General features: G+C 51.9%; 2 protein-coding genes across 4 annotated transcripts in view; one reads left to right on the top strand and one right to left on the bottom strand.

Annotated features, from left to right (window-relative positions):
- Positions 1 to 4,730: 4,730 nt before the first annotated feature.
- On the top strand, positions 4,731 to 7,025 carry CGREF1 (cell growth regulator with EF-hand domain 1). Its single transcript, XM_007470820.1, has 5 exons — positions 4,731 to 4,816; positions 5,893 to 5,958; positions 6,048 to 6,118; positions 6,258 to 6,382; positions 6,579 to 7,025. Exons 1-5 carry the CDS (start codon positions 4,734 to 4,736, stop codon positions 7,023 to 7,025), a joined length of 792 nt encoding a protein of 263 aa, XP_007470882.1. The 5' UTR covers positions 4,731 to 4,733.
- A 1,330-nt stretch (positions 7,026 to 8,355) lies between these two features.
- Positions 8,356 to 19,309, bottom strand: part of KHK (ketohexokinase) — an 11,218-nt gene continuing 264 nt past the window's right edge. The window contains exons 2-9 of one of the 3 annotated variants that reach the window (XM_007470817.1): positions 15,482 to 15,598; positions 13,304 to 13,438; positions 12,981 to 13,115; positions 11,050 to 11,122; positions 10,168 to 10,314; positions 9,026 to 9,114; positions 8,731 to 8,888; positions 8,356 to 8,644 (exon numbers count right to left, since the gene is read on the bottom strand). In XM_007470817.1, the coding sequence (XP_007470879.1) occupies positions 8,559 to 8,644; positions 8,731 to 8,888; positions 9,026 to 9,114; positions 10,168 to 10,314; positions 11,050 to 11,122; positions 12,981 to 13,115; positions 13,304 to 13,438; positions 15,482 to 15,598 (940 nt within the window). In that variant the 3' untranslated portion in view covers positions 8,356 to 8,558. The remainder of the gene's footprint in view (positions 8,645 to 8,730; positions 8,889 to 9,025; positions 9,115 to 10,167; positions 10,315 to 11,049; positions 11,123 to 12,980; positions 13,116 to 13,303; positions 13,439 to 15,481; positions 15,599 to 19,309) is intronic. The other 2 variants (XM_007470818.1, XM_007470819.1) reach the window with 2 other exon arrangements.

Genomic DNA, 19,309 nt, shown 5'->3' with positions numbered 1-19,309 from the left:
TTATTTGTGCCCTCTTTGTTCTTAATGAAAATTGTCAGGGGTTTTGTAGTTCATTAGTTCTTTTAAAGAAGCACTGTAGGGCTTCCCTGGTGGCGCAGTGCTTGAGGGTCCGCCTGCCGATGCAGGAGACGCGGGTTCGTGCCCCGTTTCGGGAGGATCCCACATGCCGCGGAGAGGCTGGGCCCGTGAGCCATGGCCGCTGAGCCTGCGCGTCCGGAGCCTGTGCTCCGCAAATGGGAGAGGAAAAAAGAAGCACTGTAGTTTGACTTTATTGCTGCTCTCTATTATATTTTAAATTTCTTCTATCTTTTATTATTCATTTCTTTTAGTTTCTTTAAGCTTATTCTCTTTTACTAGCTTCTTTTTTTTTTTTTTCTGCTACGCGGGCCTCTCACTGTTGTGGCCTTCCCCGTTGCGGAGCACAGGCTCCGGACGTGCAGGCTCAGCGGCCATGGCTCACGGGCCCAGCCGCTCCGCGGCATGTGGTATCTTCCCGGACCGGGGCACAAACCCGTGTCTCCTGCATCGGCAGGCGGACTCTCAACCACTGCGCCACCAGGGAAGCCCTTACTAGCTTCTTGAGTTGGAAGCTTAACTCATTAACTTTTGGCCTTTCTTCTAATATAAGTTTTTAAGTCAACCCAATTCTCCTATACATATATACATATATATATGCATGTATATATATGTGTGTATATATATGTGTATATATATATGTGTGTGTGTATATATATATGTGTATATATATGTGTGTGTATATATATGTGTGTGTATATATATGTGTGTGTATATATATATATATATATATATATATAGTCCCCCCACGCCCGCACCACACACCTTGTGGGATCTTTTTTTTTTAAAAAAAGTTTTATCTTTTCTCTCTTTTTAAAAAAAAAAGTTATTTATTTATTATTTCTTTTTGACTGCATTGGGTTTTTGTTGTTGCGTGTGGGCTTTCTCTAGTTGCGGCGAGTAGGGGGGCTACTCTTTGTTGTGGTGTGAGGGCTTCTCATTGCGGTGGCTTCTCCTGTTGTGGAGCATGGGCTCTAGGCGCATGGGCTTCAGTAGTTGCAGCACACGGGCTCAGTAGTTGTGGCATGTGGGCTCACTAGTTGCAGTGTGTGGGCTCAGCAGTTGTGGCTCGCAGGCTCTAGAGCTCAGGCTTAGTAGTTGTGATGCACGGGCTTAGTTGCTCCACAGCATGTGGGATCTTCCCGGACCAGGGCTCTCACCCGTGTCCCCTGCATTGGCAGGCGGATTCTTAACCACTGCGCCACCAGGGAAGTCCCGGCTTGTGAGATCTTAGTTCCCTGACCAGGGATTGAACCTGGGCCCTGGGCAGTGAAAGCGCTAAGTTCTAACGACTTGCCCACCAGGGAATTCCCCAATCCACTTCCCCTTTAATACTGCTTTAGCTACGTACCTTATTTTGATGTATGTTTTCCCAGTATTATACAATTCTCAGTGTTCAACAATTTCCATTATGATATCCTTCTTTGACCCATATGTAAGTGTACCTTTTAAATTTTTTATATAAATGAGATTTTTACATCATTTTTGTTATTGACTCCTAATACAATTGCATTTAGTCATGTAACAGTATGAGGCTGATTCTTTAATATTTGCTGAGCCATAATCTTTGGCCTATTGCTTGTCAGTTTTTATATTCCACGTGTGTTGAGAAGAAAATGTATTTGCTAAGTGACTGGAGTTGGGTTCTCTATTTGTTCATTAGCTCAGGCTTAGAAAATATTTTATTCAATCGTCTACATTCTTACTAATTTTTAGTCTGCTTAATCTTTCAAATACTGTATGAGGTATGTTAAATTCTCCCACCATAATGGCAGATTCGAGTTTCCTGATTGTGTTTATGCCAGTTTTTTTTAAAGAATTTATTTGTTTTAGAATAGTTTTAGGTTCACAGCAAAATTGAGAGGTTTCCCATATACCTCCTGCCCCACACATGCACAGCCTCATCCATTATCAACGTGCCCCACCAGAGGGGTACATGATGAACTGATGAACCTATACTGACACATCGTAATCATCCAAAGTCCATAGTTTACTTTAGGGTTCACTCTTGGTGTTGTTTGGGTTTGAACAAATCTATAATGACACGTATCTATCATTATAATATCATATAGAGTATTTTCACTGCCCTGAAAATCCTCTGTGCTTTACCTATTCAACCCTTTCAAGCCCAGTCCCTGTCAACCACTGATCTTTTTACTGTCTCCATAGTTTTGCTTTTTCCAGAATGTCATACAATTGGAATCATACAGTATGTAGCCTTTCCAGATCGGCTTCTTTCCCTTAGTAATATGCATTTAAGATTCTTCCGTGTCTTTTCATGGCTGGATAGTTCATTCCTTTTTAGCACTGAATAATATTCTTTGTCTGGATCTACCACAATTTCTTTATCCATACACCTATCGAAGGGTATCTTGGTTGCTTCCAAATTTTGGCAGTTATGAATAAAGCTGCTATAAACATCTGCGTGCAGGTTTTTGTGTGGACATGAGTTTTCTACTCCTTTGGGTAAATACCAAGGAGTTTAATTGGTGGATTGTATGGTAAGAACATGTTTAGTCTGGAATGAAATCACCTAAATGTCTTCTAAAGCGACTGTACCATTTTGCACTCCCACCATCAATGAATGAGAGTTCCTGCTGCTCAACATCCTTGTCAGCACTTGGTATTGTCAATGTTCTGGATTTTTGGTCATTCTAACAGGTGATAGTGTTATGCCAGTTTTCGTTTTAGGTGTTTTGAGGCTATGTTATTAGGTACATACAGGTTCAGAATCATTATATCTTCCTAGGGGATTAAACTCTTGTGTGCATTTTGTCATGATACTTTTTTATGTATAATAATGCTTTTCACCTTAAATTCTATTTATTCTAACGTCAATAAAACTGTACCAGCTTTCTTTCCTCTAGTATTGCTTTATATATCCTTCTTCCACCGTTTTGTTTTCTGTGACTTTTTTAGGTTAATCTCTTGAAAATTGCATGTAACTTGTATGTTGTCTTATGTACCTTTTGATAATCTCTATTTCTTAACTGATGAGTTTATACAGTTTATGTTTATTACAAATTATGAGTTTATACAATTTATGTTTATACAATTTATGATATACTTGGATTTTTTTTTTTTTTTTTTTTTTGTGGTCCGTGGGCCTCTCACTGTTGTGGCCTCTCCCGTTGCGGAGCACAGGCTCTGGACGCGCAGGCTCAGCGGCCATGGCTCACGGGCCCAGCCGCTCCGCGGCATGTGAGATCTTCCCGGACAGGGTCACGAACCCGTGTCCCCTGCATTGGCAGGCGGACTCTCAACCACTGCGCCACCAGGGAAGCCCTACTTGGATCTATTTTTACCATCTTATTTTATGCTTTTTATTTGTCTTTCTTTTAAATTATTTTTTAGGTTCTTTTTTTCCCCCTATTATCTCCTCCATGATGCTTTCTTTTTTTTTTTGGTTGCGTCAGGTCTTAGTCTACAAACTGTGTAGACTCACTATATCTGTTGGGGCCCACGTATATCTAGAAAAACAGACGGTTTCTATGACTCTTGGGAGCTTCACCTTCTTGTGGACTTCCATGTTGTGCGGCTTCTTCCTCAAGGCAGCTCTATTTGCACAGCTACACATGTATCTACCTGTTGGCCAGTTGCTCACTGCCTCTAGGAAGAGCTCTTAGGAAGCTGATGTCCTCCCTTGCAGTGGTCCTGAACCTTATCAGGGTCATGGAACTCTTTGAGAATCTGCTGAAAGCTATGCACCTTTCTCCAGGAAAATTCAATGCCAGCCAAAGTGTAGGGTACCATTTCAGAGGGTTCCTGAACCTCTGCTCTACACCATCAAGCACCTGATGATTTGTCTTCCTAAAGATGAGTTTGAGGTCTCAGGCCTCAGCTCTGGAGGGCTTCTGCTTCCTCAGAAACTCACATGATATGTACACAATCCTGGGACTAACTGGAAAGCTTCATGCTCTGCACATTGATAGATACTCTATTTGACTATTTTCATTTAATCAAGTGATGTGCTGCCAATGGGCCTACACAATGTAGGTCTAAAGGAGAGTTTTTGTTTTTTTCCTTTCTATTGGGATCTGGTTTTCCTGTGTTTAATAAATAGCAATTCTTGGGACCACTGTTGGATTGACCCTGATTTGTTGTGTTTTCAAGCCCTACCTGAGTGTAGACCTATTTCAAGGAGTCTAGTCTCTTTTGATTTGTTCATCAGTGAGTTTTTATACAAATACAAATGCAGATACAAACCAACAATCTGTTTCCCTCCCTCTTTAAGGCTTGGTCTTTTTGTGACTCTACGCACTTCTAATTTCGCCTTTTTCTTATCCTCTCTGAACTAGTTTCCACTCGTAAAATGAGTGGACTGAACTACATGATATGTGTTTAAACTGCACTTCTCCGAGCACCTGGGGGACTGGCAGGGCAAGAGGAGTGGGATACTCCTGCCCGCAGCACAGCTTCCCCCAGCACAGGTCTGCGTTATGCGCCTTACATGCTGGATCCGGAATAAGGTTTATTTTGAGCAACGTTCCTGATGTCCGTGTGTGGCTCCTCCCTGCACAGGAGTCCTGTCACCTGGGTGGCAGGTAGAGGCAGGGAGAGAGGCGTTCCTGTCTAACCCACCAATTCCCCCCCTCTGTGGCAGACACTGCTTCCCTCTGATTCCCTAACCCCGTTTCCTACTTCCAGCTACAGGAAGGATGTTACCTGTGACGATGAGAATGTTAGTGCTGCTGCTGCTACTGCCCCTGAGTCAGGCTGTTCCCAAACACGGCACCACAAGGTAACGGGATTCAGAGGGCAGGGCCGTGGGCTGGGAGCAGGGGGGTCTCTGGAGAATCGGAGGTATGCTGTGGGCCCCTCTGGGAGGCGGAGACTGGGTGTACGCTCCCTGACTTCTATATCATCCCCACCACCTCAGCTTCTGCCTTGCGCCTGTTAGAGTGTCCTCTGCAAAGTGGGCATCGACACGTTTGCTGGACTCACTTGGAAACTGGGAGCTCATTTCCAATGAGATGTGAGGCTATAAGCTTGGGAAGGGGCTACAGTCCTCTTATCAAGACCTTATAGTGGAAGCTCCAAAGAAATAGAGATCATTAGCATATCACTTCTATTTTATTTGAATATCTTTCTTGAGGTTTTGTGTCTTAATACTATGCAGTGGGTATGCTGGGTGGGGTCGGGGGACGGATACAGCCACAGCAGCAAGGGCTGGCAGCAGTGACAAAAGTTGCTGTAACAGCTCCTGCCAGCTCTCTGACATCACACATCTGGATTGACTTGGGCAAATGGGGATCCCTGTCCAGAACTGCGAGCAAATCTTGAGCTTTAAAGACTGACAAAAAGCCCCTGAGCAGATCAAAACTACAAAACCAACATATATGCCCTCAACTTGGGGTAAAAAAGAGTCCACTTTGTGTCATGGAGCAAATCGGGTCTGTACAAAACTGGGCAGTGCCACCGGGCCCAGCCAGAGACCTGTCCCTCGGCTCCCAGCATCACAGAGGAAGGGTTGCCATGATGCATGTTGTCCTGCCGCCCACAATGGTGGTTTCTTGGGTCTCCAACTTGTGTCTACTAGGTGCGGCTTCCTCTGGCCTCCACCAAACCAGATGTTTTATTGGGATTTTCACTTACCATCTAAGCTAGGAATCTGCAAAGGCAGAGTCTGGGGAGTGAGGTTCTGCTTCTGAGGAGGCCATTCTGGCCTCCTCCCCACAAGGTTTTTGGGGGCCTGGAGAAGGAGCTCCCTTTGGGTCTGAGGGGAGAACTCTACCAGGAGCTTGGGGGTGGAAGGCTGTGAGGCTGGGCCCTCAGAGGAGGCCCTTTGCAAGGCCGGTGCTTCCCTCCCTCCTCCAGGCTGGACCCTGAAGTGCAGCATCCACCTCTACCCAACCCCTTCCAGCCAGGCCAGGAGCAACTTCAGTGAGTAGGCTGGGGTGGGGGGCACCCGAGGGCCAGGCCTGGGGCTGCAGACTGGCCTCTCGTGGACTGACTTTCCGCTCTTCTGCAAGACTTCTGCAGAGCTACCTAAAGGGACTAGAGAGGATGGAAGAGGAGCCGGAGCACATGAGCCGGGAGCAGGGTGAGGGGCTGGGCTGATGGGGCCCGTGGACGGGAGGCCCAGGGCAGCCAGAGCTGGGACTGACCTCAGGCCATCCCGCGACTCCTGCCTGATCCACCTGTCCCCTGATGCCTCTTCTGATCCAGCCTCTCTTCCTTAGTTCTCCTCTACCTCTTTGCTCTCCACGACTACGACCAGAGTGGACAGCTGGATGGCCTGGAGCTGTTGTCCATGTTGACAGCAACTCTGGACCCTGGAGCTTCTGACTCTCCCACCACCGACCCGGTAAGCCCTGCTGGATGGAGGCCCTTCTCCCAGAAGAAGACCCAGCTCCCTGGGGCTTTGGTTTTTTTCATCATGACTCTTTTGGTGAATCCCCTGTGAAAGGAGGGCTCAAAGCCTGCATGGCAGGGATGCAGGGGGGTGTTGGGAGGGTCAGGGTTCCTGGGAGCATCTCCAGTCACTATAGACCCTTCCACAGGTGATCCTGGTAGTGGATGAGGTGCTGGAGACCCAGGACCTGAATGGGGATGGGCTCATGACCCCTGCAGAGCTCGTCAACTTCCCCGGAGAGGCCCCGAGGCACACAGATCTCAAAGAGCCCCCAGAGCCACAGGATGTTGGGAGGCGGCCTCTGTTGGCTAAAAGCCCGTCAAGACAAGAAGCACCTGAAGCCCCAGGTCCCAGAGAAGAAGCTGAGGGACAGGTGGAGGCCAGAAGGGAGTCCTTGGAACCTGTACAGGAGGCTGGGGGACAGGCAGAGGCTGCAAGAGAAGCCTCAGGCCCTGGAGGGGAGGTTGGGGGACAGGTAGAAGCCAGGGACACTGGAGAGAGAGCAGAAGAGCTTCCAAGGGAAACACTGGAGTCTAAGAAAACCCCAAATGAGCTTGAGGTTCATGCTGTTCAGCTGGAGAATGATGAGATATAAACCTTGAGGATACAGGTTTGCACACCTAGAAGTCTCAGTGCCAGAACATATGCCCCAAAGGGTAGGGTGTGTGTGTTAGGACAACGACCACCTCTGTGCCCCCTTCCTGGCCCCAGTAGGTGGCAGGTCTTTCTGTGCAGCTCAGGGAGACCCTAAGTTGAAGGGCAGCTTTAGGGCCCAGAAAACCAATAAAGAACCAAATGAACCCATCCCTCTGCGCGATCGATCCACTGGTCCAGCCTGCCCTGACCTCAGGCTGCAGGGGGTCGGGACTGGGCAGTCCTCTTGGGAGGGCAGGAATTCAGTTTACCCAGAGGCACAGCAGAGTACAGCACTAGGCCGCAGCCAGCTGCAGACAGCCCGGGGAAGGGAGCTCAGCCTTTCCCTGGGGCCTAACCACTAGGACGCCCTCCTGCAGTTCAGGGTAGATCTTCTCCATCATCCTGTATCTGCTCCCCACCCCTGAAAATATTAATAATTACCATTTATTGAGAACCTAGTACACACTGGGCATCATGCTGGGCATTTTACATATTGTGATTTTATCCTCACGATAATTCTGTGACCAGGCAGAATTAGCACCATTTGGCAGGTGAGGAAATTGGGGAAGACGGAGTTCAGTAATGTACTCACGGTCCCATAGCTCAGTAAGTGGCAGATTTGAATTCAGGCCTGTCTGAGCCTAAAGCCCATACCTTTTATCACATTCTACGGCCTTACCCCCCTGCCCCAACTCCCATATGGAAATTCACCAATTCCCGTATGCCCTCAGACCAGGCCTCCCCCAGGGAAAGCAATGCTTTGCATTCCAGGTCACATTTGTGGCTCAGGCACCGCCTTAACTACAAGGCGGCTCCAAGGGTGGGGCGGTCAGGCTCGGGGTCAGTCACTGGGGAGATATTTTTGGACCGCAGAGGCCCCGCCACACCAGAGTAGGCTCCCTGCCTGCTGGCCTGTCAGGTTGGCTCAGCCATGTGGACACACTTGTGGCCACTGGAGTCTTGTGACAGAGCTGGGGCCCAGAGGAGCTTTCTCATGGCTTGTGGCTATTTGGAAGGTTCCCTGGGGTGCAAGGGGTTAAGGCTCCTCCCCCACCAGGAAGGCTGGAAGTCTGGCCCTCTACCCTGAGCTGGGTCCCCAGCAGGGGCACAGCTGGTGGCAAGCCTGGGGCACTTCCTGCTGCTCTGGTCTGGGTGGCCCTTCCTCTGGGCCTGGGCAGGAGGTGAATTTGGGGAACAGAGAAAAAAAGGGCGAAGGACTGCAGGATCAAAGCCTCCAGAATCCCCAGCCAGAGCAGCTCAGACATCAAAGACAAACAGACTGCCAGAAGGAAGCTGGCTCTGGGGAAGATTTATTTGCTCTGCAGCTCTGCCATGTGAGATGCCAGGTCACAAGTGGAGCCCTCCCACAGCCTGCATCCGCCCGGGGGGCAAGGCAGCCTGATGCCAGCTGGCCAGAGAAGAGAGGGCGACGGCAGCCAGTGATGCTGGCCTGGGGTGGGGATGTGAGCCGGTGCTTCCTACCACAGGGCACTCACACGATGCCATCGAAGCCCTGCAGACCACACTTCTTGCCCGCCACCTGGCAGCCAAAGCTCAGTGCCTCCTGCATGCTCTTCCCTGGAGGGAGGGATGAACAGCCAGATCAGCCGGGTCTTCTGGGCAGGGGCAGGCCCCGGCCCTGGGCCTGCTGCTGGGGTACTCACCCTGGGACAGGCTGAAGATGACGGACGCGTTGAAGGTGTCTCCGGCCCCCAGAGTGTCCACCACCTGGGGCGGTGGGAAAGCGTCGGAGTGGAGCAGCCGTCCATCAGGGCCCAGGGCATCGGCACCCTCCTCAGCCCAGGCACAGACCAGCGTAGCCCTGTGACACCCTCCACTCAGCTGGGTGTTAGCCCAGCCCTGGCCCCCAGCCTCATTATCCCTCCCCGGGGCAGACCCTGGAGGCCAGTCTCCCTCACTCCCCGTACCCGGGCCGCTGCCTGGCTTCCGCTAGCTCACCCCTTCCTCACGCGACTGTACAGGCCCCTCAGGGCCTCCTCCGCTGACTGGAACCCAAAGTGCTTGGCCACATCTTTGCTGACAAACACCTGTGGGCAGTGGAAGAGAGGCTGACAGTCACCTGAGCTCTACCCCAGCTGTCCCTCACTACCAGCAACCTGCTCCTCCATCGTGGCCACCTAAACCCCCCAAGTAGCATCTCGCTGTCCCTCAGGAACGTGTTTTCATACTTGCTCAGGATATGCTAGAAAACAGCCATGTAAATTGTGACACGAAAGCCCCGGCCTATTCTAAGATCAACGAATTTCCTCACAATTGAAAACCCAGAGTGAGTCCTGAGGTCACCTTGGGGCGCAATCTACAACTGGCAGGTAAAACCACAGCTTTCAGGAGGGTTTTTGTTCTGTTTGGCTTTCCGCGTACAGCTCTGCCCTCTAGGTCTGATTTCTTCATCTTTAAAACAAAGGGAGAGGAGTTCTAGAGCTTCCTTAACACAAGCTACATATTAGAATCACCAGGGTGTTTTGTTAAAAAATACTTCAGCCCAGGCTTCACCTCTACCAACCAAATTAAAAAAAAAAAAAAAAAAAAAAAAAAATGAGGGTGGGGCTCAGGCATCCACATCATTTAACGTGCAGCCAAGGTTGAGGCCCAACGAGCTTCCACTGTGATGCTAGGATTATCATCCCGATTCCATTTACATTCCAAACTTACCATGGGCAAGTCCCCTTCCCATCCTCCCTCACCCCCTAGTGGCTCCCACCCCAGAATTGGAGGGTACCCCGGAGAACAGTCCCATCCCGTCATTTGACAGAGGAAAAGACAGGAGGTCCAGGGAAGAGAGGCTTCCACGCAGGCTGGCCCTGAGGCTGGCCGTCTTGGCCTTGACCAAGCCCTCTGGCTGCCTTCATACCTATGCGCCCACTGGGGTGGAGAAATTCTACTCCTTGGCCACTGTTGAGGCCTGCACTAGAGCCCTAAGCTAGAGGTCTGCCTCTTTGCTTTGCCCCCACCTGCCAACATCACCAAGCCGCAAACTGCCATCCTAAGTGTCACAGGCAGGACAAGGGGACACTCGGACTCCCTTTAAGGACCAAATTAAGCTGGATGTGGCAAGGTGGGGGGCTGTGGGGGATGCTTACCACGTCTCCGTAGCCAAACAGCTGGTACAGCTCCTCTCGCGGCTTCTCCACCTCCACAGACACCTGGATCTTCTGCTCCGGAGGCTGCCTGGCGTTGTGCTGTTCTATCCGCTGCAGCATCTTCACCTGCTCCGATGCATTCCGGCCCTGGGGCAGAGCAGGGCAGGGCAGGCAACTCAGGACCAGCTGGGCGCTGGTCTCATTCTGCCTCATTCTTCCCTCCCTGCTGGAACCATGGGTGATGGGGGAGAGGGGCCAGGAAGGCTGGGCTGGAACCCCATCCTAAGTCTCAGAATCCTAGTGCTATTCTGGACCTTGGAGACCTTATTGACCAGCCCTCCCATTTCAGATGAGAAGACGAAAGCATAAAAGAGAGACTCTCCTAAGGACCTACAGTAAATTAAATGACAGGGCTAGGGTCAGAACTCAGGACTTCTCAAGGTTTCCTCCCACCTAGACTCCAAAACTTCTCTTGGAATGAAGATTCTAGTTCCCTTTATTTGGGAGCTGGGTCAGGCCCTCCCATTCCTGCCTCCCCAGAGGTAACGGGTCAGGCCTCCCACAGCCAGGCCCCTGCCAGAGGCCAAGTCCAGAGGAAGTGGGGCAGCCTGTAACACAGAAAGCACCAGACTTTGCCTAGAGCCAGCACCCTGCTTCTGGCACCTACATCCTGCTGTGTGACCTTGAGTAAATCACCCAGTCTTTCTGGGCCTTAGTTTCCACCTGAAAACTAATAAAAGGAGGATGGAGAGCGGGTGAGGGGGGTTGGATTCATTGACCTCTAAGGTACTTCATGGTTCAAAGAAACCAAGAAGAAGGCGGAACATGTGGAGGGGCTGTGGCAGGTTGAGGCCCTCAAAACACAGGTAGGGCAGGGCTTGCCTCAATGTGGATCCACTTGAACCGGGTCAGGTCAACCTTCTCAAAGTCTTTAGCAGACACATCTGGTAGGTTCCTGAGTCGCAGGACGGAAAGGACAGAGAAGGGGCATGGTGAGGTCAGCCAGGGCCAGGATCTCTAACTGGCTGCTAGGGCCCCTATGCCTGGCGCTGCCTGCAGCATGGCAGGAAGCTGAATCTATAGCACATGCTTCTGAGGCTTAGCTCCAGGACAGACCCTGTCTCAGGCTAAACTCGAGACCACTCCTTGCCCTACTCAGCTCCATCCAGACAGGGGGCTGGAGGCAATTTCCTAGGGTGCCCCTTCCTGTGTTTGAGGCTGTGATATTATCTAAGGGCAAACGCAACCACCACATATGTCAAGCAAGGGACCAGTTCTGCGTGCCTTGGAGACCATATCTCCCAAAATGCTTTCAGAGCACCAGGGACTACGACTCCCAGAATTCCTCTTGCCAGCAGCACACACAGCTACCACCACGCAGTGCCCCGGGAAACTACAAAGGCCACGCGTTCTGCCTGGAGCTCGGGTCTGGGTCCTCTCACTTCAGGCACCCCAGTGGTGACAGCAGCCCTGTCCTGAGTTTGGCAGCTCCATGTTAGGACCCTGGGATCAAGGTTGGTGCTTGAGGCTGAGTTTATTTTTGGCCGACTTAGGTGTGGAGACCTGGGAAGGGTCCGTCCGCCTTGACCTTCCTTGGCCAGAGACCTACACACAGCCAGTGTCCTCCCCTCCATGTTCTGCGCCAAATCCTCCTTCGATTTAACTAGCTGGGTGACTGTGGCCTTTCTGAGGTGCTTCCCCTTTGGTAAATGGGACCGAACCCCTAGCCTCGCAGGCCTGCTGCAGCTGGAGATAATGTGTGTGGATATGCCTGGACTGAGGCCAGTGGGCAATAAACATTTCTCCTTGGAGCTCCTCTCCCTCCCTTCCTGTGAATACCCACGTTGTGTCCCTGATCAAAGTTGCTACAGATTGTTGCTTAATGGGCAGATGACTAGGGTTGCCCAATGGGAAGATCGTGCCTAGCATGTATGCCTACCCACTCATTCATCGGGACACAAAGAGCCCAGGGCCACTGGTCATAAATCTTGTTCTAGGATGACTGCCCCTCCCGCAGGTCCAGTGGTCATGCTGGGCAGCAGGGACAGTCAGAACCCCAGGGCAGTTGGGCTTGGGCCATCTCTGCCCTAACAGAGTACTTGGCACACACTAGGTTCTCAGTAAACTAAACCTCTTGAGATTTTTCAGGAGGGAATCTGGGAGAGATGAGAAGGGGTCTCTCCCTGGAAGCTTGGGACCCTAAAGGGATTCCCCTGCCCTGCCCCAGGTTAGCAACACATCAGATGGCCCTGTTCTGCTGAGCCAGTGTTCCCCTTCCCTCCTTCAGCAATGGCTGTGAGTGGTGTGTGGCATTTGGTCTGGCTTCATTATGCTGGGACCTTTGGGGTTGCTCATCTCTTTCGAACACCCAAACCTCAGCTCCTGGTGCCATGCTGCAGGCTGGCAACTCTGGGGCTGACCCTGGAAACCCCAGTGGGCCCCCCTTCAGGGCTCAAGACGGTTTGAATCACATCTCCCATCCCTCTGTCCTCAGAACAATTTCCCCATACTCACACCCAGGCTGCTGATTGGCTGATTATGGAAGAATCACATCATAAATTACAGTTTGCACAGGCCTGCCCGCCCATCCTTGGTGTCGACCAAGGCCAAGTCGCCAGGCAGAGCAAAGCCCATCCCTTCCCACCTCACTTCTCCCCTAATTGAGAACAATTCCAAAATCACTGAACAGTTTGGCATAGGGACAATTTCTGGTACAAAGAGAGAGGCCACAGAGGGCGGGCAAGTGGGCTGCCCACGTGGCAAGTGAGGGAGCTAATTGGTGGGCTGTGGCAGGGCAGGCCAGGGGGCCTTACGTGTCGTAGAGCACAATGGTACGGGAGCCATTGGAGCTGTTGACGATGCAGCAAGAGCATGGGGCTTCCCCACTACTCTGCCAGGCCACCTGAGACACGTCCACGCCCCGCTGCCTGAAGTCAGCCACCAGGAAGCTTGGGGTGGAGCCCGAGCCAAGGGAAGGGCAAGGAGACACAGATTAGAGGCTACCAGGGGCCTGGACCTCCTGCGGGGTGGGGAGCGGTGCCAGAGCACGCGGGTCTTGGAGAGAAGGGTCCTGCTCTGGGTGCTGAGTGACAGCAATGGCGGCGGCAGCTGGCAAGGCGCAGACAGATGTACAAACCTGTAGGCATGTATGATGGTGCGGCTACCACTGGCCTCGCTGCTGATGACTGTGGAAATGGGGACGGAGCCCGTGGTCTGAAAGACCGTGTAGCGTAGGTCCACGGAATAGCGGCGAAGGTCGTCCAGGACAAAACTGCCAGGGCGGAGTAACCCGGGGAGGCGCAGTTCGACGGGGGTTTGGGGACTGGAGGGTAGGTGGCAGGGCCACCGGGGACCCTGGGGTGCAAGCACAGGGGCTAGGATGGGACTGGGAGTCACTGTCACAGGCTGTGTGGAGGCAGGAGAGGCAGGAGAGCATGGCTGGAGCTTAGTGAGCAAAACCCTAAGGGACATTCATTTAGGTCCTGACTGAAGCAAACTCCAACCCTGACCCTGTCCTTCTATCTGACTCAAGCTGGAAAGGACTTGCTCACGTTCATAAAGCTAGATGGGGTAGATTTGGGACCTAGAACATGCACCCTGTTTGAACCAAGCAGGTGAGGGCACTGTGGCCCGCATCATGCAAGGCCCAGGCAGTATTAATAATTACCAAGGTGATACTTTGTCCCCAGGTGCCCTCTGCTTGCTCATCCCCGTTGGTACTCCACTCTCTGAAGTCCTTCCAGTCCTAACATGATTCCTCTCCTTCTACACCTGCCTCCACGCTGCCCAGCCAGGAAGTGGTGCTGCCTCGGTGGGCCTGCTCACTGCCCGCTCCTTCCACAGTGGCAAGCCCTCTCAGTGCCTGAGGCCCCTCAGGCTGGACCGGGTCCAAGACTCTCGCTCAGAATCCCCTCCAATCAGAGTGAGCCGGGGGGTGGCCCCTCAGGAAGACTGTACCAGCAGAACAAGGAGGCCATCCACCCCTCCCAGCTCTTTGGAAATGCAGTGTCCTGTCACCAGGAGCTGTGGCCACTACGCCCAGCAGTCCAGCCACCATCCTGGCCTTTCTCACTATGGCTGAACCCCACTTTCGGCAACACCAAGGCTGGACAATACAGATTTGTATAGAGGTACCACGTCGGGGCATCATTCCTTGCCTTACGTCTCAAGGATCCTTTAAATAGTAGCTTTCCCACAGCATGGAGAGTATGATTTGGTTTTTGCCAAATAACTTTTTGCACCCACAGTGCCAGGCACATGGTAGGTGCTCATTCAGTGTTTGTTGAACACGTGGGGAGAATTTAGAATGGCCCAGCTATCAGCATGATTGCCACACAAAGGTGGGTCCACCACCCCAAAGTAAGAGGCATGGTCTTGCTCTAGCTGGGAGGGAAGGCAGCTGCTGAAGAGGGCTGACAAGTGAGCAGCTGTTGGCTCCGGGTCCCTCTGTCCCACATCACAGGGCAGGCTCTCGCCCCATTATTTGCTTCGTGCCAGTTCATAAGGAAGGGAATCTGGCTGCAGCTTGGGGCTGGGCTCTGGCAGCAGCCCCTCTCAAACCAGGGTTCAAAGGGCTGTGCTTTACAGGCCAGCAACCTGGCAGCCTGCCCCTGTGCCCACAGTGGGCAAAGTGGGCCTCACCGCCTGATAAGCGCTTGCTGAGTCGGCAGTGCCAGGGGTCAAAGGGCTCTTGGGTCCCTGCAGCAGCCAACATAGAGGAAGCGTGTGGGCCACTACGGGCTGCAGCCTCCTAGCCGATGAGCTGGGAGGCATGGGTCTGGGCCCAGCTTTAGCACGTGGCATCGGGGTGTCCTCGGGCAGGGAGCTCTCGCTGCTTCAGTGAACAACGGGGACACAATCACTGGCCCTGCCCCCTCAGCTGGGAAAGAAACTGCAGGCCTGGACCCTGGGACCATGGATGCAGGACATCCCCGAGAGAGGGCAGGTACAGCATGTCCCTAACTGCCTTCTGCCAAAAGGACAGGCAGGATTAGGGACTTGAGAAGGGCAAAGTCACATCCACCGCAGAGAGTCTGTTGGAAACAAGGAAGGAGAAGGTGGGAAGCCGAAGCAGCCTCCAGGGACTGGCCAAGGAAACAGGCTGTGAAAATGAAACCTTTAACAGGAGCAGCATTAACAACTGAGCAGCAGATAAGCCATACCAGGGAGGGTCTGGGATGCTGGTACTCCACTCCCCACGTCCCACCCATTTCTGGTGGCCACAAACCATTTCTCAGAGACCCGCCCACCCAGGGCCAGGCTTCCTTCTTCTCCCCGGCCCTGTGGGCCACCCTCCCCGGCTCCCTCCACTTACTCGGCAGCGTGGCCCGGGGCCAGCGAGCCCATGAAGGCACAGGGGGCTCCAAGCAGGGAGAGGACAGTGCAGGAGTTGGATGCGTTGCCTCCACGCTGCCATCTCTGGGACAAGCACCTGCAAAACACAAGGAGGGTCCCTGCAGATCCAGCAGGCTGGGGCTGGGATAAGCAGGGCTGAGCCCTGAGTAGGGCCCACAGGATGTAAAAGCCAGGCGATTCCCCTCAGAAAGCATCCAGGCCAGCCTTAGGCTCAGCAAAGGGAAGAGGCTCAGCTATTCCCCAGCCCAGGCTAAATTCAAGTTCACAGTGATTCATTTCTATCTTGCGCCTATTCTTACAACATCAGGAAAGCACTCACTTGGGCCCATCACAATTCGAGGGTCTCACTGACTTTGGGTTACTTCCTCCTCTGTTACAGGGACCCCCCCCCCCCACCAAGCCTCCTCCTTGAGAGCTGCCTCTTCTCAAAGGTGGCAAATCTCCTGCTGCTCCTGTCTTAGGAGAGACCACTTCAGTAATAACTCAGATTAAAATAATTAAGACAGGAAGCAAACCCGGACATTGTGATCATTTAAGAAAGTTGTGTGTGGTAACTTTTATGATGACAGAAGTTAAAAAGATCACTGAGTGAAGACCAGTTTTTCTCCATCTTTGTTTGTTTCTCCTTTTTTTTTTTCAGCTTTATTGAGACGTAACTGACATACAACATTCTGAAAGCTGAAGGTGTACAATGTGATGATTTATTTATTTTTTATTTTTTTAATTTTTTGGTACGCGGGCCTCTCACTGCTGTGGCCTCTCCCGTTGCGGAGCACAGGCTCCAGACGCGCAGGCTCAGCGGCCGTGGCTCACGGGCCCAACCGCTCCGCGGCACGTGGGATCTTCCCGGACCGGGGCACGAATCCGTGTCCCCTGCATCGGCAGGCGGACTCTCAACCACTGTGCCACCAGGGAAGCCCCAACGTGATGATTTTGATATACATATATTTTGTGAAGTGATTACTACAATAAGGTTAGTTAACACATCCATCACAGTGCATAGTTACCTTTTTTTTCCTTCCTTTTTTTTTTCTCCATCTTTACTGAAAATCTAACAAAAGGAAACTAAGTCAAGATACACCTGAAGGGCTTCATTGTGATCATCAACAACAAAAATGATAACTCATGCATACATAGTCAAAGAACTTGAATGATTTCTCATTTGTGCTCCAGTAATACTGTGAGGTAACAGTACAGGCTGTTACTTCTATTCTTCCAGTTCCAAAAAGGATAATAATAACCGTGGCAGCTTAGATAAGGGGAACAAGTACCGAAGAACGACTAATTAAGAGAAATGAATGAAGCAGAATTTTTAGGCTAAGGGTATATTTCTACACAAAGCTTAACCCTGAAGTTCCCTTCAGCCTTGGGAAAAGGGGACCATGATCTCATTAGAAAGAAGGATACTAATCTGCAAAAGGTCAAACATTTCTCAAGCTATGAGCTTTAGAGAAATTTTCATGCAGAGAAGAGAGGAGAAGCCTGGAGGGACTGGACTTGCTCAAGGTCACAACAACAGTTAATGACAAAGCTGATACCAGAACCCGGGTCTCCTGACCCCAAACCACCGCAAGTGCTCTGTATTTCTGAATGGAAAGTAGTTGGGTCCCAGCTTGATGAGGCTTCAGAGAAAGGGTATACAGTTTTACTCTGTGGAAACCCTTCAAAGTTATATTGACACCCAACTTTCTGTGCAGAAATGCTCTGCTGAGCATGAAGATAGCTTCCGGAAGGTCCCTCTCAGCCAGGACTCTGGGAGGCAGGGCCATTCCTCAGGGGTCTGGCCGAGTTCCAGGTGGCAGTTCTCGGCTGCCTATGGAGAGAGCCTGGGAAAGGTGGGGCTCAGATGCTGGGAAGGACTGTGTCCCCACTCAGGTTTGCCCATCGGGGAGGCAAAACAGAGTCCAGGAGCTGGGCTGGGTGGGATGGGAGCACCGGAGAGAGGCCCTGTGGACAACCAAACTGCTCCACAGAGGAGCAGAGCCGTGGGTCTGGGGGAGGGGGGAGATACTCCCTAAAGCGCAGGGAGCACAGAGGGTCTCTTCAGAGAGGCACCTTGCTTAGTGCCCACCGTCGGAACCAGCTCCCATCAGGGTGGAACTAGCAGGCTCTTGGCCTAGCCTCCCAACATGAGTAAGCTCAGAGGCACCGGGACTCAGCTCTAGCACAAGTCCTCTGGGTCCTCTGGAGGTCCTCCACAGTCCCTAGAGAAACTGTCGCCCCAGAATTCGCACTGTTCTCCGGAAAGTAAACTTGACTCCTCACTGGGCACCAAGTCCTGGGGCTGGCTTGACCTTGGTAGCTGGGCTAGGTCCACACAGCAGCATACCCTTGTGCCTCCTCCCACTGTCCCTGCACCTTTTGCCAGGGGCTGTCACCTCTGGCAAACAAAGCAGCCCAAAGCAAAGGGTCAACTCCATGAGGCGAGCAGCTGCAAAGGAACAGGGAGGGAGGGGCTTCCCTGGTGGCGCAGTGGTTGAGAGTCCGCCTGCCGATGCAGGGGACACGGATTCGTGCCCCGGTCCGGAAAGATGCCACATGCTGCAGAGTGGCTGGGCCCGTGAGCCATGGCTGCTGAGCCTGCGCGTCCGGAGCCTGTGCTCCGCAACGGGAGAGACCACAACAGTGAGAGGCCCTCTTACCGCAAAAAAAAAAAAAAAAGGAACAGGGAGCACCAGAGAGGGCGGAGGGCTGGAACGCTAGCATCAGGACGCTTGAGTTGTGACGACCGCTCTGCCACTCATCAACTATGTGGCCCCTTACGGAAATTGTCTGATTTCTCCAAATCCTTAGCTTCCTCATCTCTAAAGAGAGGATGCGACTGATCCTTACACGCTTCCCATGGGCTGCTGTGAGGAAACTATGTAACAATGCCTGTGACAGTGCTGTGTGGACCCACGGCCTGAAGAATGCCGGGAGCTCTCCCCTCAGTGAGCCTCCTGGCTGTGGTTGCTGTAGTGTCTTTCCCGAGTTCAATCTTGAGCTCGCCTTTTATCCAGTTCTTGGCTGAGACAAGTGAGGGCCAAGCAGCAGTTCTTGTCCGTATTCTGAGCACTAGACTGCACCAAGAGACAGCCACGGACGCCACCACACAGAAGTGTCTCGGGATCACAGTTGTAAGGGTGATCAAGAGTAAATACGGGAACCAACAAATGATTTTTCAACTTCTACCAGACAACCAAGAAGGGTCTCTTGCACTATGCTGTTCACTGAGTATTGGAAAAAGGACTTCTGGTAAACTTCTGGGATTCGGCACCAGGGAAGTCTGTGTGGCTCATGAACCAGCTCTACCCATAACTCACAGCATCTCCAAATTTGCCTGCCGTGCCAGCAAGCCCTGAGCTACAGCGAAGCTCGAACACCATGGTTTTGAAAGTTCTTGAACAGTCTAACTGCACATACTTCTTATTGTAAGCTACCTCAAAATAATTTTTTTTAAGACACAGATGAGATATATATGTGGTAAATAAATTAGAAGTAAATGCTGGTGATAGGCAAGTGCACAGTGCTCGTTAAAAAGAAAAAACCTGGTTCTGCACCTTCCTAGCTGTGTGCCCGTGGATAAATAACTGCGTCCCTCAGGGTATTTACTTGCTTAGCCTACTCGGTAAAATGGGGATAATGATGTCTGACACGGTCCCAGGGTTGAAATGGGAACTGGAGAACACAACGCTATCCAAAGCCTGGATCTTACTACTAAAGGCCTCAATTCTTTCCCCAGGTCCCGGGCAGAGGGCAGGGGGCACCAGCTCCCAAGGCGACTCTCAAGGCCTCGCTGCGGGCCCCC

Source organism: Lipotes vexillifer, unplaced genomic scaffold, assembly GCF_000442215.2.
Source record: "Lipotes vexillifer unplaced genomic scaffold, Lipotes_vexillifer_v1.1 scaffold717, whole genome shotgun sequence".
Taxonomy (NCBI): Eukaryota; Metazoa; Chordata; class Mammalia; order Artiodactyla; family Lipotidae; genus Lipotes; species Lipotes vexillifer.
The sequence above is the reverse complement of the archived record's forward strand: the minus strand, read 5'-3'. Positions and strand labels throughout refer to the sequence as shown.